Genomic DNA, 24138 nt, shown 5'->3' on the forward strand with positions numbered 1-24138 from the left:
GGTGGAAAGGGGAGGGGGAAGGGAAATGCACCATTAGGGGCGGGGCCGAGATGGATACGCGGGCTTTGTTCCCGCGCTATGGTAATTGTGGCGGGAACGGGGACGCAGGAAGGAGGGGGCCTCGCACAGTGGGGGCCGAGGACAAAGGGGGAAGCCGAGGTCAGCCAGAGTTCGCTGACTTCTGGGAGCAACGTGGGGGGTGCAACTATGCTAGAGGGGGATGGAGCGGAGAAGGGGGGGGGGTTAACTGGGTTGCTGCTGCTAAGGAGAAGGGGGAGCTGTTATGGGATGGAGTGGTCGAGGCGGGAGGGCACCGTCGGTGGGATATACGGGTACGTGGGAACCGGGTGAGGAGCTGGGTTAAAAAAGGGGATGGCTAGTCGACAAGGGGGGGGGGGAGGGGTAAAGAGCCCCCCAACCCGGCTGATCACGTGGAATGTGAGAGGGCTGAACGGGCCGATTAAAAGGGCACGGGTACTCGCACACCTAAAGAAATTAAGGGCAGATGTGGTTATGTTGCAGGAGACGCACCTGAAACTGATAGACCAGGTCAGACTACGTAAAGGATGGGTGGGGCAGGTGTTCCATTCGGGTTTAGATGCGAAGAATAGGGGGGTGGCTATCTTAGTGGGGAAACGGGTACTGTTTGAGGCAAAGACCATAGTGGCGGATAGTGGGGTAGATACGTGATGGTGAGTGGCAGATTGCAAGGAGAGGCGGTGGTTCTGGTGAACGTATACGCCCCGAACTGGGATGATGCAAATTTTATGAGGCGTATGTTGGGACGTATCCCAAACCTGGAGGCGGAAAAGTTGGTAATGGGGGGAGACTTCAATACGGTGCTTAATCCAGGGCTGGACCGGTCAAGTTGCCCCCTACTATGTCGGAGGCGACGTTATCGCTCCTTTTGAAGAAGGAAAAAGACCCGCTGCAGTGTGGGTCCTACAGGCCCATTTCCCTTTTAAACGTAGATGCTAAGCTCCTGGCCAAGGTGATGGCGACGAGGATAGAGGACTGTGTCCCGGGGGTGGTCCACGAGGATCAAACTGGGTTCGTTAAGGGGAGACAGCTGAACACGAACATACGGAGGCTGCTAGGGGTGATGATGATGCCCCCACCAGAGGGGGAGGCGGAGATAGTGGTGGCGATGGACGCCGAGAAAGCATTCGACAGAGTGGAGTGGGACTACCTATGGGAAGTGTTGAAGAGATTTGGTTTTGGAGAAGGGTTTATTGGATGGGTACAGCTGCTGTACAGGGCCCCGGTGGCGAGTGTGGTCACGAACAGGCAGAGGTCTGACTACTTCCGTCTTTATAGAGGGAAGAGGCAGGGGTGTCCCCTGTCTCCGCTACTGTTTGCATTGGCGATTGAGCCCCTGGCCATAGCACTGAGGGGCTCCAGGAAGTGGAGGGGAGTACTCAGGGGAGGAGAACACCGGGTATCATTGTATGCAGATGATTTATTGCTGTATGTTGCGGACCCAGTGGAGGGGATGCCTGAGATAATGCAGACACTCAGGGAGTTTGGGGAATTCTCGGGGTACAAATTGAATATGGGGAAGAGAGAGTTGTTTGTGGTGCATCCGGGGGAGCAGAGCAGGGGAATAGATGATTTATCACTGAGGAAGGTAACAAGAGATTTCCGGTACTTGGGGATTCAGAGAGCCAGGAGTTGGGGAACCTTACATAGGCTTAATTTAACACGATTGGTGGAACAGATGGAGGAGGGTTTTAAGAGATGGGACATGGTGCCTCTGTCACTGGTGGGTAGGGTGCAGGTGGTCAAAATGGTAGTCCTCCCGAGATTCCTTTTTGTGTTTCAGTGCCTTCCGGTGATGGTCACGAAGGCTTTTTTCAAGAAAATCGAGAAGTGTCATGAGTTTTGTGTGGGCTGGGAAGACCCCGAGAGTGAGGAGGGGGTTCTTGCAGCGCAGCAGGGATAGGGGGGGGACTGGCACTACCGAGCCTAAGTGAATACTACTGGGCCGCCAATATCTCAATGGTGTGTAAGTGGATGGGAGAAGGGGAGGGAGCGGCGTGGAAGAGATTGGAGATGGCGTCCTGCAAAGGAACCAGCCTACAAGCACTGGCGACGGCGCCGTTGCCGTTCTCCCCGAAGAAATACACCACAAGTCCAGTGGTGGTGGCAACACTGAAAATTTGGGGGCAGTGGAGACGGCATAGGGGAAGGATGGGAGCCTTGGTGCGGTCCCCGATAAGAAATAATCATAGGTTTGTCCCGGGGAGAATAGATGGGGGATTTGGAGCATAGCAGAGAGCTGGGATTGTGCAACTGAGAGATCTGTTCGTAGACGGGACGTTTGCGAGTCTGGGAGCGCTGACGGAAAAATATGGGTTGCCCCAAGGGAATGCAACTGAGGGCTTTTGCGAGGCAACAGGTGAGGGAATTCCCGCAGTTCCCGACGCAGGAGGTTCAAGATAGAGTGATCTCAGGGACATGGGTGGGGGATGGTAGGGTGTCGGATATATACAGGGAAATGAGGGACGAGGGGGAGATCATGGTGGATGAGCTGAAGGGAAAATGGGAAGAAGAGCTGGGGGAAGAGATTGAGGAGGGGCTATGGGCTGATGCCCTACGTAGGGTAAACTCGTCGTCCTCGTGCGCCAGGCTAAGCCTGATACAATTCAAGGTTTTGCACAGGGCACATATGACCGGAGCAAGGCTCAGTAAATTTTTCGGGGTAGAGGATAGGTGTGGAAGATGTTCGAGAAGCCCAGCAAACCACACCCACATGTTTTGGTCATGTCCGGCACTGCAGGGGTTCTGGGTGGGGGTGGCAAAGGTGCTTTCGAAGGTGGTGGGGGTCCGGGTCGAGCCAGGCTGGGGGTTGGCTATATTTGGGGTTGCAGAAGAGCCGGGAGTGCAGGAGGCGAGAGAGGCTGATGTTTTGGCCTTTGCGTCCCTGGTAGCCCGGTGAAGGATATTGCTTATGTGGAAGGAAGCCAAACCCCCGGGCGTGGAGACCTGGATAAATGACATGGCAGGGTTTATAAAACTAGAACGGATAAAGTTTGTGCTAAGGGGTTCGGCTCAAGGGTTCACCAGGCGGTGGCAACCGTTCATTGACTACCTCGCAGAACGATAAAGGAAATGGGAAGGTGACAGCAGCAACCCGGGGGCGGGGGGGGGGGGGGGGGGGGGGGGGGGCCCTCAGGGGTGGTTTTTGTATAGATATTTGTACTTGGTTATGTATATTGGATTGTTTGATTTTATTATCTGGAGAGTTATTATTTTTGTTATGGCAGTTGCCATTTAGTTGATATATTATTTATTTACTTGTTAAAACGGTCACTGTTATCTATATTGTTTTATTGTAAAAAGGGAAAACCTTTGTATTGTTTTGTTTGGCCGAAAAATTTGAATAAAATATATATATTTTTTTAAAACTTGTCCAGGATGGTCTGAAACTTTGTCTTGTCCTGGCATCCGGGAGATGGCCTGCGCACACTCTGCCTCATGGGAGGCAAGTTTCTCATTTTCAGCCGATTTGTACTGGGCATAGTGATTTTTGGCATGCTCATGCACTGTGCATGTTTCAATCGCGACTGGCAGGGTCATATGCTTGATTTTCAGTAGCTGCTCTCTCAAGGGGATCAGAGTGAACTCCAAAAACGATTTGGTCTCTGATCATGGAGTCAGAAAGTTGCAAAACAGCGTTAGCAGGCGGAGGTTAGTTAAGAAGGAGTTGAAAGATTCATCTTTACCTTGTAGATGCTGTTTGAATATGTAGCGCTCGAAGATTTCATTGGTGTCCACTTCAGTGACTGTCAAACTTGTCCAGGATGGTCTGAAACTTTGTCTTGTCCTGGCCTTCGGTGAAGTGAAAAGAGTTGAAGAGTTCGATGGCTTGATCACCCACTATTGAGAGGAGAAGTGCGATCTTCCTTGCATCAGACACACCCACGAGGTCTGAAGCTTTGATGTACAGCAGAAACCTTTGCTTGAATGTCCGCCAGTTGGCACTGAGATTGCCGGAGGTCCTGAGCTGGTGAGGAGCCTGAATCTTCTCCATGGTGCCAGGATACATTCGCTGGTCGTCACGGAACGGACTGAGGCAAACCACCTGGATTAAGCAGTCTCCTGGTAGCATGATGTGTTATGTACACTGGGATAACACAGGCTGCAACTGGATGCAGGTTTAACCAAAAGATACTCCAGACCTTGAAGTTAGTTCAATCTGATTTATTGAACCAGTAGCACAGTTCTTTATGAGTTCGACTCTCTACTAACCCAAGTGTGGTTACTCTGTCTGACTGAACCAGACTAGCTCTTAGCCACATGCTGGAGGTGTGATACTGTACATATACAGAGTGAGTCAGGGTGTATGTTCATCAGTGGAAAGAGGCGGAGTATGAGTGCCTCGTGCCTTTTATAGTGAGATACCACCCCCGAGTGTCCTGCCTGCTCATTGGTCATGTCCTGTTCTCGGTGTTCATTAGCTGCCTGTTTGTATATCATCATCTGCAATTCTGCATATCATGACAAAAACAATAAACACAAATGAAGGGGGTGGGGAAAGAGAGAGAGAGAGATAAAGAGGCATGGAGCCCAACCATGCCCTACACATAACAAAATACACGGCATCACGCCAACCCAACAGGATAAAAGAACAGATGAGGGAAGAGGGCACACCAGGCAACTAGAAGGGGAAGGGGATCAGGAAGTAACGGGGGAGTGGGAAACATGGGACCCAACCAACAAGCTCAGATTTAAAATTAAGGGTAGACTTTTATCAACTGCCATTTGCAGAAGAGAGTTTCAAACTTTTATTTTAATGTTAAAAATGTTTTTTAATTTCACTTGTGACAAGTCCAAATCTAATTATTAGACCCCCCTAAACCTTCCAACATTAGAAATAGTTTTTGCCAGTTTTCATGGTTATGAAGGTTTCTTTTTTTCCCAAAGGGAGAGGTGTTAGGAAAACAAAGGTAGTTTTAAGGGATTTAAATTTCTGTTGGTAAATATTTAAAAAATGTACAGTTTTAAGAGAGTTTAATTGAAAGTTTTTGTGTATGAAAGGGTAAACCTACAGTTAAAATTCACACTGGACAAAACGTGTTTGTATGTGTAGGGGCTGTGCTTTGAGGGGATTATGGCGTGAATAAATAAAAGCTAGCAGACGTATGTGGTTGTTACTAAGCAACTGGAGACCCTTTTAAGGTAGAAAGGGTTTGAGTTAAGTTTTAACTGAATTCATTTGCAATTGTTTAATAAAGCCAAATAGGGAACATATCTCTCAGCTTTACTACAAAAAACATACCATGGAGTACTGGTTAAGAATAGTGCAGAGATAAAAGTCCAGCTAGTTAAGGCAACTGAAGAGAAGTTTCCAAGAAGCCTAACGGTTAACAGTACTAGAACAGAGAACTGCTCAGCTAAGTCAGGCAGAACTAAGAAGGCTGAGTTAAAGAGACAGCTGCAGTGACCACACTTAAATTGGAAAAGCAGGCTTCAAATGTTAATCAAAACATTGCTGCTATTTTAATACAGTCTGAGAATCACACAGATATTACAATTAACATGGATTACAAAGTTTATCTGAAACTACACTGGTCTCAGCAACAAAAAATCCCTTTAAATACAACCTTGCTGTGGTAAAACACATTTCACTCTGAACCCAAGTGAGAGAGCTGACGGTGGATCACCACACCTCAGGTGAGGGGCAAGATTGAGAAGGCAGCGGCTTCATTACTAAAGCAACTGTGAAGACAAAAAAATCCTGAAGGAGGAAGGTGTAAAACTTGTAAGCAAATCCTTGCTGGTCAAACAACTGAGAGAAAACGCTATCTAAATAAAGGTTTGAAATTATCTTTTTAAGCGGAATTCAAACTCAGTCTTGTGGAAGCAGGAGTTCAATGAGACAAGGTTGCTCACAGTAGAAGAATCATTTGGGGGGATTTTGAGGAGAAATCCACAGACATTCACTTGGTTTCAGAGCGGAATGTGTGTTTTGCAACGGCTAGCTTGTGTGTTTAAAGTGATTTTGTGTTACAGACACCAGTGTAATTTAAGATATATTTTGTAATCATGTTAATCTTAAAATCGGTGTGTATTTTTTTCAGTTAAAGGGGGAGTAAAGGAGTATTGTATCATAATCCAACTTTTCATGTTTAATAAATGTTCTTTTCTTGTTGCTAAAATTAATTAGCTAGTGTTCCTGTGATTCTGTTCCTGCACATTTTCTAAAAATAAAAAGTTACTGGGCGGGATTCTCCGTTTCTGAGACTAAGTGTTGACTCTGATGCAGAATTCGTGGAGTTCCACGACAGCAAAACTGGTGCCGCACCTGGGCCGATTGCACTACTGTTAAGGGGCTAGCGCCGGCGCCATCTGCAACACAATCAATTCTAATGAGAAATATTGCGGGATTCGCCGGTTTCGCAATTGACAGTCAGGAGGCTGACAAGCTGCAGCCGCATAGACACAGTCCACTTCCCACACACAACATCCAAACCAACAAGATGGCAGTAAAATGAACGGCCCCACATTTCGCAGACGCAGCTCTCGTGATCCCCTGGACGCTGTGGAGGAGAGACGGATGACATTGTATCCCGGCACGGAAGGAGGTTGCCAGCTGCCTCCATTTAGACTGCCTGGGCACAGGTGGCAGAGGCAGGCAGCATCATGGGTAACATCATTTGGACCAGCCAGCAGTGCCAAAAAAAACTGCACGACCCCCCTCAGGGCGGCCAGGGCACGAAGGCAGCACTGTGGCCCTGGCACTAACCCCATCCCACACATCTGTACCCCTATTCCCCAACCAGGAGGGCGGCAGAGCCCCCACCCTGCACCACATACCGGCAACCATACTGAAGCCACCAGATACCCACCCGCCCCCAGGGCTGCAGGCGCCAGACTGTCTAACACTGCCGTTTTCTATTCTGCCCCGTCCCCTCCCCAGGAGAAGGCCGCCTACAACTGCCAGCCCCAGCCAGCGCCCTCCAGTGAGCTAAGCAGCGACGAGAGCAGCTCAGGTGACAGCCCCCCGCCCTCAGGAAACCCCGGAGCTCGAGACCAAAGATGACACGGCTTTCCCGTCACAGCTGACTCCAACATCCTCCACCATCCCAGAGAACTCACCTCGGTTGGGCACTTTAGTGAGGAGGCTCCTGGGACACTTTCTGGTGCACACCATACAGCTGCTCTAGGTGGAGGTAGGAACACCCTAGGGGGCAGACGGTTGGGGGGCAGACCGAGCCCAGGGACTAGCTGCCGTCCAGTCGGATTTTGGGATTCTGGTACGGACAGTCCCATCTATAATGGAGATGCAGTCAGAGCCAGGAACTACATGTATGGTTGTCAGCGAGCATCAGCAGGTGTAGTTGGAGGAGTCCAACTGCGTGCAGCAGCAGGATGTGGTGCCCATCATGCGTGCCACCCAGACCAACACCGCACAGGTAGCGTCCAGGCTCGGTCACCCCAGAAGACACCCAACAGGGATCCAGGTCACAGGATGGGAATTACAGTAGGCTGCCTGCAATCCTGTTGTGCCGTCTGGGGACCCACCTAGACCTAGCGTTAGGGCCCGTAAGGCCAGAAAGTTAGACACCAGTTAAGCACCCAGAGAAAACCCACGCAGACATGGGGAGAGCGTACAGACTCCGCACAGACAGTGTCCCAAGCCGGGAATCGAACCTGGGACCTTGGAGCTGTGAAGCAACAGTGCTAACCACTGTGCAGTAAGCACCTGTTACAATCTGCCTCGGTGCTCTGTCAGATGGGTGCGAGGGGAGGGCAGGTCTGGGCTGGCCAGAGAGGGGGTGCGTGAAGGGAATGGATGGACATTGTGGGTGACCTATGCCACCCCCCCCCCCATCATCACCCCAGGGATCCGATTGGACCACATGATGGAATGGCCAGCTCGCATGCAGGGATCATCCAGGTGGAAAGTGCTACCGTGGGTAGGAGTCAGACATTGTCATACGATGAGGAGCACCAGAACTCATCGCAGAGTGGGGTGTCATCATCCTCCATCCCATGGATCATACCGACTATTACAGCCAACCCAGGGCCATGCCCATTAGTGCAGCAGATATGTTGTAATTGCACTTGCGGGAAGGTTGTGGGGTGGGGGTGGGAGAAAAGAGAGGTAGTGGGGGTGGGATGCGGTGTCCGCACCCCTGACCAATTCCCCCCCTCCCCCCCAGCTGCATTTGGTGTAGTTGGGAGTGTGTTGCGGGTGTGTTGACCTGGCGCACACATCATGCAGCCTCTCTTGCCTGCCTGGGCCCCATGTCCTGCCCATCGTCTCCATCCCCGCATACTCCTTGCCGGACGAAGTCCATGTTCCTCCTCCAGCACATCGCCCCTCTGCTCCGCAATGTTGTGGAGGGCGCAGCAGGCCGCCATGATGCAGGTGATCCTCTCAGCATCATACTGGAGGGCCCTTCCAGAGTGGTGCAGGTATCTGAACCGCATCTTTAGGAGGCTGAAGCACCGCTCGATCATGGACCTGGTCACTGTATGTGCGTCATTGTAACGGGTCTCTGCCTCCGCCTGTGGTCTCCGGATTGGTATCATCAGCTGCGACCGCAATGGATAACCCCAGTCACCCAGGAGCCAAACCCCCAGACGGTGGGGTGTCTCGAACATGTCAGGAATCGTAGAGAGCGACAGAATGAAGGCACTGTGCACACTACCCGGATATTGGACGGAGACGTGAATGATGCTCAGCTGATGATCACATATCAGCTGCCCACTCAAGAGTGGAACCCTTTTCAGTTGGTGTAAAACTGCCCGTCATCTGTAGGTGCTCGGAGGGGAACATACATCCTGTGGATCGCCCCCTTACCCGGGGCATCCCGTCGATGGCGGTGAACCCTGCTCCTCGGGCATCCTGGTGGGCTCGGTCCACATTGAAGTGGACCTCGGCATATAGGACCTCTGTGACTGTGCGGATGCACCTGTGCACCGAGGTCTGTGAGATTCCAGACAGATCCCCACTCAGTGATGTAAAAGTTCAGGGCGACCGTCACCTTAACGGCCTCCGGGAGCGGGTGTCCTCCCCATTCCCCGCAGTGCCAAGTGTGCTGAGTGGCAGATTTGTCACACCGTGTCCCTGCTCAGCCGGATTCTTCAACGGCATGCCCAGTCCACAGGTCCTCGAATGACAGGCAGCGCCGGTACACACGAGGACTCATGTGGCCCCTCCTTTGCTCCACCTCAGCCTCGGCCTGTTGGGCGGCCGGATCTCCATCCTGGCCGGCTGCCACCTGTTCCTCTGTGGCACGGTCCACTGCTGCACGGTCCGCTGCTGCAGCTTCCTCCTCCTAGAGCAGCTCCAGCTCTTACAGCCGCAGGGATTACCCCTGGGTTGCGGTGACCAGCAGGAAGGGCACCATTGCTGGTTGAATTCCAATATCCATTGTCTTCAGGTGAAAGGCCGACATGTTAGCATGGTACATACCCCCCTGCCCAAACAGGTCCACCGCGCATGCCCCCCCCTCCCCATGGCCCCGTTGATGCCCGGCACCATGGGGGTGCCATCAGGTGACACTGCCCTTGCCAGCAGTATGCTCTGTGGCCCCTTCCCAACACCCCCCTAGGGGCTACTGTGGCCGCTGTCCTGGGTGGGGGTATGGCGGAGATTGTTGTCACCCATACAGCCGGTATCACTCTGCAGAACCAGGGGCCAAGGTGGTCAGTGGGACGTGCAGCAAGCTGTCTTGCAGGCCACGGTAATGGCACTCCATGACTGGACACTGACCCAGTCCCGGGCGGGGCGGGGGGGGGGCCTCACCTTGGCCACTTGGCCTGTTCCCATCCCCCCCTGCCATCCCAGCCAGTGACCGGTCCAGCAGCCCACAGTCGCTCGTCTCTGTGTCCTACCACCTCTCTCTCTCCCTCATCAGCCACAACGCTGTTTCACGATTTTGACAAACACAAGTGAAACACGCCGTCGGGAACTCGGCCCATTGGAGGAGAATCGTGGAGGCCCCGGAGAATACCTGGCCCGCTAATGACATGCAAAAGGTGTTTACTGTACATGCATTCCAGAAAGCATTAACACCACTGCCGAGGTGACAGAGAATTGCGATTTGGTGTCAAATCGACGCCCGCATCAGTCAAGAAAATCCCGCTCACTGTCTTTAGAGCCAGGGTTTCATTCAAGGGATCCTCCAGTCCAGTTATGAGACTGAGATAGTTTCCTTATTTTCACTGAGAATATCACCATTATCAGTTTTCAAGACTTCAAATTATTCTGAACCATTCTCTTTCACCGCATAAAATTATAAAAATTTTGATAGAAACAAAATACTGCAGATGCTGGAAATCTGAAATAAAACAAAAAATGCTTGAAAACTCAGCAGGTCTGTCAGCATTTGTGAAGAGACAACCATAATTAAATTGTTGAGTCTCTATGACTCTTCAGAGCATTTGAGTTGGTTTTGATATCCCAAAATTACCTTTATACTCCCTCTTTGTAGCTTCCATTAGCTGTTTTATCACCCTTTGTTTTTCTTTACGTCCCTCTCATCTACAGGTCTATACTTTTTCTTTTAGTTTTATGTTGTCCCTCGTCTCTTCATGGTTTTATTTTGAAATGTCGGGCTCTGGCCCCTTAATAATAAAAGTAAAGTCGCCATAGTCCCAGCTGACCATTTGAGTGAGAGAGCTGACTGACGGCGGTTTAACCTGAGGTTCACCACATCTCAGGCGAGGGACAAGGTAGAGAAGGTGGGGTCTTCATGACTAATATAAGTTGATTACATCACTTGCTGTAAAAGACTTGTTGGGCCGAATAGCTTGTTTCTGCGTGTATATTACATGAGATTTTTGAATATCCCACAGTGATCTTCAGTCATTTTACTCATTGATAGATTTTCCCAGTTCACTGCAGACTGTTTCAGTTACACTGCATTGAAGAGAGCCTTGCTCAAGTCTGGAATCTATTTCTCCCTTTCATTTTTTTTCTTTTAAATTTAAAGTGACCAATTATTTTTTCTCTCCCAATTAAGGAGCAATTTAGCGTGGTCAATCCACCTACCCTGCATATCTTTGGGTTGTGGGGGTGAGACCCACGCAGACACAGGAGAATGTGCAAACTCCACACTGACAGTGACTCAGGGCTGGGATTGAACCCGGTCCGTGGGTGCCGTGATGCAACAGAACTAACTACTGCGCCATCATGCCATTCCCTTATTTCTCCCTTTCAAATACTATGTTGAACTTGATCACATCATGATTGCTGATCGATAAATGTTCAGTGTTAGGCTGTTGAGTAACAGTGGATCATTACTCCATCTAATATGGCATATCCCACTGATGACTTGAGGACACTGGCCTGAACACTAAGAAATTGACTAACTTTCGGACATGTTTTTAGTCAACTTATTCCAATCTATATAAAGCTAAAATCGATTAAAACACGCGGCCTTTGGTACATGCGCTTGTCTAATCTCAGCATTTATACATTCTACCAATCCACAGCTTCTACCAGGAGGCCTATACACAACTTCTATTACAATCTTAAATCCTTTCTATTCTTTAATTCTATCCTTTAAGCCTCCACTGTCCACTTACCTGGCATTACATCTTCTTTTATAATTGAAGTAATTGGTATATTAAATTTTAAATTGAGAAAATCCATAATCTGTATTTTTTGACATCTATATATGTGAGAAAGAAATAAAGATGTACCTATGCTCCCCTATGCGTTACAATTTTAATTGTGAGCATTTTAGAAATCAAGAGTTTTTGGAATTTGCCTCAAGTACTTTATGTTAAGAGTTCGGTGGTTTCAAAGTTCTCGCCCCAATAAATGATTGCAACCATTTTTGGAACATGGCCCAACCCTGCACTTGAGCAGAAACAGTAGTTTTCAGTTAGCTAACAAATTTTATGGTAGCAAGTGGTGGGAATGGTTGGAGTAGGGAGGAGAAAAAAATTCTGAACAGAAAATATTTGTGCATTTTCATTCCTAATCAGTTCTGCAGGTTTGATTTGACACCATCTGTATTCGGGATGTTCCTTGTACGTAAAGGAAGGAAGCTGTGTGTGTTCTAATTTCATTACAGAATGACTGCTATAATTAATCTATGGACAGTTGATAAAACATGCTGCTACAAGTGGTCTGAAGTAGCATATCATGTCGACCCAGGATTATTTTTGTTGCATAGATTTTTCTTCATAATTTTGGTTGCTGGTATATGCCCGTTAGTTATGGGAATTTCAGCCATCAAGTGCACTAACACTAACTACACGAGTTCACCTTGTGAGGATTAAAAATGTAACAATTCAAATAGGCACTATCTGCGTCACGTTTCGTCTGACAAGCATAACCCGCTGTGCCTACTCCTGAAATAAATGGAAAATGACAACTACGAATGTGATTTTTCAACTTTTGCTTTCTTCCCAATAAAAGGACTTTGTAAAACTGACCTTGTGGCATAAGCAGGTTGTACTTCATGAGGGTTGCGTCGATCAGACCAAAAAAATAGCAGCCTGTCAAACTTTGGTTCAATATCAGCAAACTGTAATTTGCCTTCTGGAAAAATTCGAAGAAGACCCCCATTCACCTAGCAAAGCAAAAGAAATCTTTAGGTACTAGACCTCATTAGTACACTTTGAGCTCCTAGATACAAAGCAAATAATCACTAAATATTTCTTAGTATCTGAAGTTTATACTATTTCAGTGCATTTAATCTGCTGATGACAGATCATTTTTCCAGTGTCATAGGTTTGTAAAAGTCATCTAAAATTTCTCAGTATAACACTCAGAATTAAAAATCATTCCCTCCAGTTGGTTACTTCAAAATTACAATTTGTCCACTCATCATGAGATCTTAAAGGTAAAAAAAGTCTAAACCTTACACATTGTATGGGGTTCTTCCTGTTTATTTCCTTATTTTCCCTTTCTTTTGTTTTGCTATTATCATTTTTGATCCATGGGTGATTAATCAACATGTATCTTTAAGTTAAGCTGTAGAGAGAATGAAGAATTCAGAAGTTACAGGAGAGAACACTGCTGGTCTCTGCTACTTTGAACAGGAGCTTCAGACATTTTGGCATCAGAGAGGGATGGGGTGGGACTCCATTTGATTGATTGGACTGGTCCAAAAGGCTATACGCTGCTGGGTAGCAGGTGTTGATTGGATTCTGTCCCAGTGGAATGATTTCAGAGACCCAAGGAGCTCGGTTTGACTCCTAGAAGCATAGAGACAATGACTCTCTCCCTCTCCTCTGTATTTTCTCCAGAAAGGCTGAGAGTGCTGCATTCCTGGAATTGGAAAGAACCTGAATGGATGTATCGACAGGAAAACCATTACAGGCTGCAAACAAAGATCAGGACCCTCTGTTGCTCTGTCTCCAGAAAGGCGGTGGTTGCTGTATTTCTGAAACTACAAAGGTCTGAATGAATCTACAGTAAAGCCTTAGACTAAATGTAGAGTTTGAAGAGGAGTACGGTGCTGCAAACAATTCACTGCATATTTCATTACAGTTCTCGTTATTAATAAAAAGTCATTGTGTTTATATTTATAAACCTGGTGAAAGTAATTATATGGGCCAAAGACTTCGGGTATTTTTCTAAGAATTAGGATATGAGAAAGGTTTGGCTGGTAAAAGTAAAAAAGTTTAAAATCCTATAAAGAAGGCACATGGGTAATTTAATAAGGTGGATTCAAAGTTAGTTATCTGTAGGAGACAGAGTGATGACAGGCTTTAGTGACTGGACGCCAGTGTCCAGGGGCATACCACAGGGATTTGTGCTGGGTCCCCAATTGTTTGTCATTTATGTAAATGACATAGATGACTATGTGGTGGGTAGGATCAGTAAGTATGTCGATGACACAAAGATTGGCTGGGTTAACAGTGAGGGTGAGCGTCTTGGGTTACAGGGAGATGTAGGCAGGATGGTCAAATGGGCAGAAAATTGGCTGATGGAATTTAACCCTGAAAAGTGTGAGGTGATAAACTTTGGAAGGAGTAATGTGACAAGTATTCAATGAATGGCATGACACTAGAAAGTTCCGAGGAACAAAAGGACTTTGATGTGTTTGTCAGTAGATCTCTGAAGGCAGAAGGGCAGGTTAATAGGGTGGTGAAAAGGCAAATGGGACACTTGTCTTTATCAATCGAGGCATAGATTGCAAAAGCAGGGAAGCCATGTCGGAATTGTATAGAACTTTGATGAGGCCACGGCTGGAGTACTGTGTACAATTCTGGTCGCCACTGTTTTGTTATGCTGCTTCGTGTAGCATAAGCTGCTTCCTTGATGTATGCTTTGACAAAGGAAGCTCCAGACTATGAAATGAGTTCAACGTGTTGATTGAACTATTAACACAGTTTTTAAATGAGTTTCACTCTCTGCTAATCTAACTGTAGTAATTCAGTCTATCTTTACCAGCCTGCTCTAAGCCATGTGCTGGGTGTGATGCTGCTTATCAACTCTGATGTACTCTCTAGATGTCTGTCTGTGGAAAGAGGCAGAGCATGTGTGCCCTGTCCTTTTATACGGGTTCATAGAATTTACAGTGCAGGAGGCCATTCGGCCCATCGAGTCTACACTGGCTCTTGGAAAGAGCACCCTACCCAAGCTCACACCTCCACCCGATCCCCATAACCCAGTAACCCCAGCCAACACGAAGTGCAATTTTGGACACTAAGGGCAATTTAGCACAGCCAATCCACCGAACCTGCACATCTTTGGACTGTGGGAGGAAACCGGAGCACCCGGAGGAAACCCACGCACACACGTGAAGAACGTGCAGACTCCGCACAGACAGTGATTCAAGCCGGGAATTGAACCTGGGGCCCTGGAGCTGTGAAGCAATTGTGCTAACCACTATGCTACCGTGCTGCCCTCAGGGTTGTGAAGTGCCCCCTTGTGGTGATGCACCTCTGCGTGTCCTGATTACCCATTGGTTGTGTCTTTGTTGTAATGACCCATTGGCTGTATGTCTGCATGTCATGACATCTCTGGTGGTCCCTCTAGTGGTTACTTAGTTGTAGTGTACTTACATTAACCCCTTGTGTATATACGGTGATGTATATACGGTGATGCATATCACCACAGCCACATTATAGGAAGGATGTGATTGCACTGGAGAGGGTGCAGAGGCGATTCACCAGGATGTTGCCTGGGATGGAATATTTAAGTTATGAAAAGAGGTTGGATAGGCTTGGGTTGTTTTCGCTGGAGCAGAGAAGATTGAGGGGCGAACTGATTGAGGTGTACAAGATTATGAGAGGCATAGGCAGGGTGGATAAGGAGCAGCTGTTCCGACTTCCGGTGGCGGCCATGGAGGAGTAGGTCGTACATTTGATAGCTCCCGCCTGTAACGGACTTTTGGACCTATTTCCCCTGGTTTTTTTCAGATTTTATGGGATAAATCAGTGAAGAGTGAGACAGTAAGGAGAAATTCCCCTCCGGTGTATGGAGAATTGGACCAGAAGTGGCCGTGTGAGACAACAAAGTCCTATAAGGAAGACGCAAGCAGAGCTGGTAACACAGGACAGCATGGCGGAGAGCAAGGGCCGCGGGGAGACGGCACAGTGGTCGACTGAGCAGCTGGTGAAGTTTTTCAAGGATTGCTTCGCCAAGCTGAAGGAGGACACACTGGACCCAATTAAGGCTTCGATTGATCAAGTGGTTCAGAATCAGGAAACCCACGGAGAGCGATCCAGGAGGTCGAACAAAGGTTTTCCGAGCACGAGGAATATATAACCGTGCTGGAAAGCATGGTGGGGATGATGAACGACCGCCAGAAAAGAATGCAGGAGAAGCTGGAGGACCTGGAGAATCGGTCCAGGAGGCAGAATCTCAGAATTGTTGGCCTCTCTGAAGGCAGTGAGGGATTGGATGCAAGGGCCTATGTGACGGACATATTGGAGAAGATGATGGGGGCTGGGGTGTTCCCTCGGCCCCTGGAATTGGACAGAGCGCACAGAGCCTTCGCGAGGAAGCCCAGAGCGAACGAGCCGCCGAGGGCCATGGTGGTACGTTTTCACCATTTCATGGACAAGGAACACGTTTTGCGGTGGGCCAAGAAAGAACGGAGCAGCAAGTGAGAGAACTGTGAGCTGCGCATCTATCAGGACTTGGGAGCGGATTTGGCCAAGAGGTTTCAATCGGGCAAAAACGACCCTCTTTAAGAAGGGGGTGAAGTTCGGGATGCTGTACCCAGCCCTTCTGTGGGTCACACATGAGGAACGGGACTTCTACTTGGAAACGCCAGATGAAGTATGGACCTCTATTAAAGAAATGAAGCTGGAGGCGAATTAAAAGACACTTAGGCCTTGGAGAAGTACTGTGGCAGCGATTTGTGGTGCTGGATTGCATAAATTTAAGTAGCTCCATGTGAAATATAGGGCTGTGTGGATGGTTAAAGGTTGCTCTGTCCTGCAGGGACCTTGTTAGAGGGGGGGGGGGGGGGGGGGGGCGGGGGGAGATGGGCTTTGAATTTGGTTCTGCTTTCTGGGTGGCTATTTTTCTAACGTGACTTTCTTCACTGTTTTTTCTGTTGTTTGTTTACTGGGGAATGTAATGCTTTTAAAATGTTTACTCATGTGGCCGGGGGGGGGGAGAGAGAGAGAGAGAGAGAGAGAGAGAGAGAGAGAGAGAGTACAATAGGGAGACAGACTGCTTGGTGCCAGGGGCGGGAGCTATCGAGTCAGCATGGGTCAGCTGACTCTCGGAAGCGCAGTGGGGGCGAGCAGCTGTTAAGCTGGAGCTTGACTTGGGAGATTGGGTTTCTAGTGTTTGCTGGGGGGGGGGGGGGGGGGGAGGGAGAGAGAGAAGGGGAGCTGCTTTGCTGACAGGGGAGGAACCTTTACTCGGGCACAAATGGGAGGTCGGGAATGGCGACAGCCCGAGCGGGGACTCGCGGAAGCGGAGTGATGGCTAGTCGGCGGTGGGGTTGGGAGGGGGAGGGGGGGCAGAAGCCCCCCATCCAGGCTGATCACATGGAACATGAGGACTGAATGGGCCGGTCAAGAGGGCTCGCGTGTTTGCGCATTTGAGGCAACTGAAGGCGGACATGGCAATGCTGCAAGAGACACACCTAAAGGTTACAGACCAGACGAGATTGAGGAAGGGGTGGGTTAGCCAAGTGTTCCACTCAGGACTGGACTCTAAGACCAGGGGGGGTAGCGATCTTGATCAGCAAACGTGTGGCATTCGAGGCAGGGAGAATCGTGTCAGACAAGGTGGGTAGGTACATAATGGTGAGTGGGAAGCTGGAGGGGGTACGAGTAGTAATTGTGAACTTATATGCTCCGAAGTGGGACAACGTGGAATTTATGAGGCGGGTGTTAGATAAGATCACAGACTTAGAGTCACATAACCTGATCATGGGAGGGGTCTTCAACAGTCATTGATCCGGAATTGGACCGGTCAAAATCCAGGACCGGGAGGGGGCCGGCTGCGGCCAAGGAATTGAAGGGTTTTATGGAACAGTTGGGGGGAGGAGACCCATGGATGTTTGCACGGCCGAGGACGTAGGAGTTTTCCTTATTTTCACATGTCCACAAGGTATACTCTCGCATCGACCTTTTTGTTCTGAGCAGGGCGCTAATACCGAAGGTGGCGGATACTGTGTACTCGGCAATTGCAGTGTTGGATCATGCCCCGCACTGGGTGGATCTACGGGTTAGTGTGGAGAGAGGGCAATTCCCGCTTTGGAGACTGGATGTGGGGTTGCTAGCGGACAAAGCGATCTGTGGGCGGGTTAACAAGTCCACCCAGAACTACCTGGAAACAAATGATACGGGGTGGGGGGGGGGGGGGGGGGGAGGGTAGCTCTCTGCAGCGACGGTCTGGGAAGCTTTGAAGGCTTAAATTAAGCCTTGAATTAATCTCGATACGGGCCCACAGAGAAACGGTGGAACAGGCTGAGAGGGATAGATTAGTGGAGGAGATACTCCAGATGGACAGGAGATACTTGGAGGCCCTGGACGCGGGGCTACTGAGGGAGCGGCGGAGGTCACAGGAGGAGTTTGGGCTGTTGACCATAGGGAAAGCGGTGGAACAGTTGAGGAAGGCAAGGGAGGCGATCTATGAGTACAGGGAAAAGGCAAGCAGAATGTTGGCGCACCAGCTCAGGAAAAGAGAGGCGGCCAGGGAGATAGGTAAAGTAAAGAGTAGAGATGGTAATACTGTCCTGGACCCAGCGGGGGTGAACGAGGTGTTTAAGGACTTTTATAGTAAACTGTATGAGTCGGAACCCCCGGCTGGGGTGGATCAGTTGAGGTTCCCAAGGGTGGAGGAGGATCTGGTGGAGGGGCTGGGAGCCCCAATTGAGATTGAGGAAATAATCAAGGGGCTGGAGGGCATGCAGTCAGGCAAGGCCCCGGGGCCTGACGGCTATCCGGTGGAATTCTATAAGAGGTTTTCAGAGATATTGACCCACTGCTGGTGAGGACATTTAACGAAGCAAGAGAGAAGGGAGTCCTCCCCCCAACAATGTCGCAGGCCTCAATTTCATTTATCCTGAAACGAGAGAAGGATCCTGAGCAATGCGGGTCAGACAGGCCAATTTCTCTACTGAATGTGGATGCCAAACTGCTGGCTAAGATACTGGCCAGAAGAATAGAGGACTGTGTCCCGAGGGCAGGCAACCCAAGGCCAATGTTCGAAGGCTTCAAAATGTTATTATGATGCCCTCAGAAGGAGAGGAGGCGGAGGTGGTGGTAGCGATGGATGAGGAGAAGGCTTTTGATGGGGTGGAATGGAATTACCTGTGGGAGGCGCTGGGAAGGTTTGGGTTTGGGCAGGGCTTTATTGACTGGGTGCGGTTGCTCTATCAGGCACCAGTAGCGAGTGTGCGAACGAACCGGCTGAGGTCGGGGTATTTTGAACTACACCGAGGGACGAGGCAAGGGTGCCCCGTTATTGTTTGCTCTGGCCATAGAGCCATCGGCCATGACGTTAAGAGCCTCTAGGAACTGGAAAGGGCTGGAGCACCGGGTCTCGCTCTACGCAGATGGTCTGCTCTTGTACATTTCAGACCTGTTGGTGGGGATGGAGAAGTAATGCGAATCTTGGGGGAATTTGGCAATTTTACGGGGTATAAATTGAACATGGGGAAAAGCGAGATGTTTGCGATCCAGGCAAGAGGATAGAAGAGACTGGGAGAGCTGCCACTTAGAATGGTAGGGAAGAGCTTTCGATATCTGGGAATCCAGGTGGCCCGGAACTGAGAGGTACTACACAAGTTAAACCTATCCCGGTTGGTGGAACAAATGGAAGGGGACTTTAAGAGATGGGACATGCTCCCGCTATCACTGGCAGGGAGGGTACAGACCGTGAAAATGATGGTCCTCCCCAGATTTCTGTTTGTCTTTCAGTGCCTCCCATCATCATCCCGAAGGCCTTTTTCAAGCGGGTGAATCAGATTATTTTGGGCTTTGTATGGGCGAGTAAAACCCCACGAGTGAAGAGAGTGTTGCTGGAGCGCAGTCGGGGGGAGGGTGGGGTGGCGCTGCCGAACTTCTGCAATTACTACTGGGCGGCTAATATAGCCATGATCAGGAAGTGGGTAGTGGGGGAGGAGTCGCCATGGGAGCGGTTGGAGGCGGCGTCATGTAAAGACACCAGTTTGGGAGCATTGCTAACAGGACCTATGCAGTTCTCATCGGCCAATACTCCACAAGTCAGGAGGTAGTGGCGGCTCTGAGGATCTGGGGGCAATGGAAGAGATCTGAGAGTGGAGGGTGCATCGATTTGGACCTCGATTTATAATAACCACACGTTTGTACCTGATAGGCTAGATGGTGGGTTCCGAAGTTGGCAGAGGGCAGGAATTGGAGGATGGGGGATCTATTTATAGACGGGAGCTTTCCCAGCTTGAAAGCTTTGGAGGATAAATTTAAATTGCCAGCAGGGAATGGTTTTAGGTATTTGCAGGTGCGAGACTTCCTGAGAAAACAGGTGCCGGCCTTCCCGCTGCTGCCGCCATGGGAGATACAGGATAGAGTAGTTTCCAGTGCCTGGGTGGGAGAGGGGAAGGTATCGGATATTTACCAGGTGCTTTTGGAGGCGGAGGAAACTCCGGTGGAGGAGCTTAAGGGCAAGTGGGAGCACGAGCTAGGAGGAGAGATAGAGGCGGGGCTATGGGCGGATGCCCCAAGAGGGATTAATACCTTCTCATCATGTGCCAGGCTTAGCCTGATACAATTTAAGGTAGTTCACCGGGCACACATGACAGCGGCTCGGATGAGTAAGTTCTTCGGGGTTGAGGATCGGTGTGCGAGATGTGCGGGAAGCCCAGCAAATCATGTCCACATGTTTTGGGCATGCCCGAAGCTTAGAGGGTTTTGGCAGGATTTTGCTAAGGCAATGTCCACGGTACTAAAAACATGGGTGGTGCCGAGTCCGGAGGTAGCGATCTTTGGAGTTTTGGAAGATCCGGGAGTTCAGGGGGCGATAGAGGCCGACGACTTGGCCTTTGCCTCCCTGGTAGCCCGGAGACGGATTTTGTTAATGTGGAGGGACTCGAAGCCCCCGAGTATAGAGACCTGGGTTAGTGACATGGCTGGGATTCTCAGTCTCGAGAAAATAATAAATTTTTTCTTATGAGGGTCAATGTTAGGGTTCTCCCGGAGATGGCAGCCGTTCTTCGACTTTCTCGGGGAAAATTAAAATGTCAGCAGATGCAGTATTCCGGGGGGGGAAGGAATTGTTGTTGTATGGTTGAGGTGCGTGAAGATTGGGCTGGGGGGGGGGGAAATGTTTATTTTACCATGTTGATGTCATTGTTTAGGTTACTGTTATAAAAATTTTCAAATATCTTAATAAAATATTATTTTTAAAAAAGGAGCAGCTATTCCCCTTAATTGAAGGGTCAGTTCCGAGGGGACACAAGTTCAAGGTGAGGGGCAGGAGGTTTAGGGGGGATATGAGGAAAAATCTGTTTACGCAGAAGGTGGTGATGGTCCAGAATGCACTGCCTGGAAGGGTGGGAGAGGCGGGTTGCCTCACATCCTTTAAAAAGTATCTGGATGAGCACTTGTCACCTCACATCATAACATTCAAGGCTATCGGCCAAGTGCTGGAAAATTGGATTAGGGAGGCAGGTCAGGTATTTTTCATGCGTTGGTGCAGACTCAATGGGCCGACTGGCCTCTTCTGTGTTTTATTATTCTGTGAATTATTGGTTAATTCACTGGTGTTGTGACTCCGGGTCAGGTGGTGCTGGAATTGACTGCGCACAAGCCCAGGATGTCACATAATTTGGGTTTCGACCGGGATCTTTGGCACGATAGACGGCGATGTTTGGGTTACTTGGATGACTTGTTTCCGGTTTATTTAAAAAGCTTCAAAAAGACAAGTTAGTGGAATTGCCACGGGTTTAAAAATAGAGGTACCAGCTACAGCTAGGAAGATGGAGATAACTGACACGATTGCTCAACATTTAAATTTGAAATAGATGCGAGAAACACAGAAGAGTCCATGAAGTAGTTTAGCATCACAGATATTTTCTGGTGGGGAAATGGAGCTGGAGAGAATTTGGTTGCAGTTCGATCATGAAAGGGAATTAAAAAGAATAGAAAAAGAAATGGAGCTGCAGCAAGAAAAAGAGAGAGAAAAAGCAAAAAAGAGAGAGGAAAAAGCAAAAGAGAGAGGAAAAAGCAAAAGAGAGAGGAAAAAGCAAAAGCGAGAGAGGAAAAAGCAAAAGAGAGGAAAAAGCAAAAGAGAGATATTTTCAGCTCAAGGTAATGGGAATTGGTGGGAAGCTGCTAGAAATTCGAGGAGAGCTTAATCTTAGAACGGAACATAGTGGCAAATATTTAAATTTTCAAAATTCGCAGAGAAGGAGGTAGAAGTCTTTTTAAGGGTCTTTGAGAAAATGGCAACCCAGATGGAGTGGCCAACAGAAAAGTAGACAATTACCCATGCAGAGTAAATTGGCAGGGCTTCCCTGTTTATGCTTCCCTGTCAGAGTGGGTATCTATAGAACATACAGTGCAGAAGGAGGCCATTTGGCCATCGAGTCTGCACCAACCCACTTAAGCCCTCATTTCCACCCTATCCACGTAACCCAATAACCCCTCCTAACCTTTTTGGTCACTAAGGGCAATTTATCATGGCCAATCCACCAAACCTGCACTTCTTTGGACTGTGGGAGGAAACCCACGTAGACATGGGGAGAACGTGCAGACTCCGCACAGACAATGGCCCAGCAGGGAATCGAAATTGGGACCCTGGCGCAGTGAAGCCACAGTGCTATCCACTTGTGCTACCGTGCTGCCCGAATTATTAGATTAAAAAGGCTATTCTGGGTGCATATGAATTGGTTCCAAAGCATATAGACAAAGGTTTTGCAATTTAAGAAGGCAGTTGGGACAGACGAATGCCGAACTCGAAAGGGTTATGCTGAACAACTTTGATCGGTGGGTATGAGCATTGGGAGTTGCAACTACCCATGAGGCTCTGAGAGAGATCCTCATCTTAGAGGAATTTCAGAATTCCCTACCTTCTGTAATAAGAATCCTTGTTGAAGACCATAAGGTGAAGACTTCTAGGCGGGCAGCAATCATGGCTGACCATTATGAGCTAATCCATAAATTTAAACCTTTGTTCCGTCACCCCCATAATAAAGAATGGAAAGCTGGGAATACCCCAAGATCTCCTTCTCAGATCAGGAAAGAAGGCACTAAGGGTGGAGGTGAGACTTGGAAGCCTCAGTGTTGCAGATCCAGAAACTGGCAGTCAGCTCTCACAGACGTTGAGGTTGGTGGTTTCCAAAGTGCTACTACGTTAGGAACGGAGTTCTGATGAGGAAGTTTAGAGATCCACATAGACCTGTGGATGAGGAATGGACAGTTATTCATCAGATAGTAGTAACAAGTATCATAGGGATGTACTGCATGAGATAACCATGGTCGGTCATCTGGAAATTCAGAAAATTCCGATCTTAAGTCAACAGGCATTCCTCCTGCCCAGGGCTGCACAAGGATGTAATGCAATTGTGTAGGACCCGTCGGATAATAGGTAAACCACAGCATGTGATTAAATCTGCACCATTAATACCCATTCCAGGATCTGAAGAACTGTTTAGTTGGGAATTAGTAAATTACATAGGACCGTTGCCTAAAACGAAGGCAGGGCATCAGTACATTCTTTTGGTCATGGTTATGACTACTCGTTTTCCGGATGTTATACCGTTGCAAACCATTACAGCTAAGTAGTAGTGGAAACATCAATGCAGTTTTTCACAAGCTATGGTCTACACTTGGAAGCACAATTTGAACAGGGTTCTAACTTTCTGTCTAAAATTTTCCAGAATATATTAGGAATTAAATGATTAAAATCAACTGCCTATCACCCACAAACTCAGGGAGCTTTGGAGAGATATCACCAGACTCTCAAGACCATGATTAGGGTCTATTGTTATAAAGAGCCAAAAGGATTGAGAGAAGGGACCGGATTTTTAAACTATTGGTCACCTGGGATTTGCCAAATTAATCTACTGGGTTTATCCCGTTTGAGTTGGTTTATGGCCATGAAATATGGGGTCCATTAAAATTGACGAAGGAGAAGTTTTGAAACTCAAAGGACAATTCCACAATGTTGGATTTCCTGTCTCCAGACTTACAGGAGCCAGTCAGGTAGTCCGGGAGCATTAAAGGTTTCTGGAGCCAGAATGTGGGCAGACAAACATGCTAGATCCTGAGTCTTCCAGGTTGGAGACGAGGTGTATTGTTGCCATTGCAGGGTGAACCTCTGAAGGCGAAATTCAGTGGGCCCTATAAGGTGGTTAGGAGAGCGAGTAAAGTAACTTACTTAATTAGTACTCCAGACCGTAGGAAAAAGGACCAGTTGTGCCATATAAACATGTTAAAGAAATGCTATCGTGGGGATGAAAACGGACAAGTGTGTCAAGTGGTACAATAGTGGAAGATGACAGTAATGGGAAGAGTGATAAGGGAAAGGACGGAGACGGTACACAGAATGGCCCTCCAGTAGTACGGTTAACAAATACACACGACTTCCGGGTACGGCTATGCAGAGCTAAGTCGCATGTTCGGCAGCTCCCGCTTGGAACGGACTTTTGGGCTCTTTACAGGGCTCCCAATGGAATTTTTTCGACATTTCCCGGTGTGGGAAGAAGACTGCAACATTCCGCCGACAGTGTCCCCCAGGAATGGTATGTCTCTTGGTTACCAGACCCGGCA

At 48.7% G+C, this 24138-nt stretch overlaps 1 protein-coding gene across 1 annotated transcript in view; it reads right to left on the bottom strand.

Annotated features, from left to right (window-relative positions):
• Positions 1-24138, bottom strand: part of egln1a (egl-9 family hypoxia-inducible factor 1a) — a 124361-nt gene that overhangs the window by 47551 nt on the left and 52672 nt on the right. Inside the window, exon 3 of the mRNA XM_072498526.1 lies at positions 12403-12539. Within this exon, the coding sequence (XP_072354627.1) occupies positions 12403-12539 (137 nt within the window). The remainder of the gene's footprint in view (positions 1-12402; positions 12540-24138) is intronic.

The sequence above is a fragment of the Scyliorhinus torazame genome, chromosome 4 (assembly GCF_047496885.1).
Source record: "Scyliorhinus torazame isolate Kashiwa2021f chromosome 4, sScyTor2.1, whole genome shotgun sequence".
Classification (NCBI taxonomy): domain Eukaryota; kingdom Metazoa; phylum Chordata; class Chondrichthyes; order Carcharhiniformes; family Scyliorhinidae; genus Scyliorhinus; species Scyliorhinus torazame.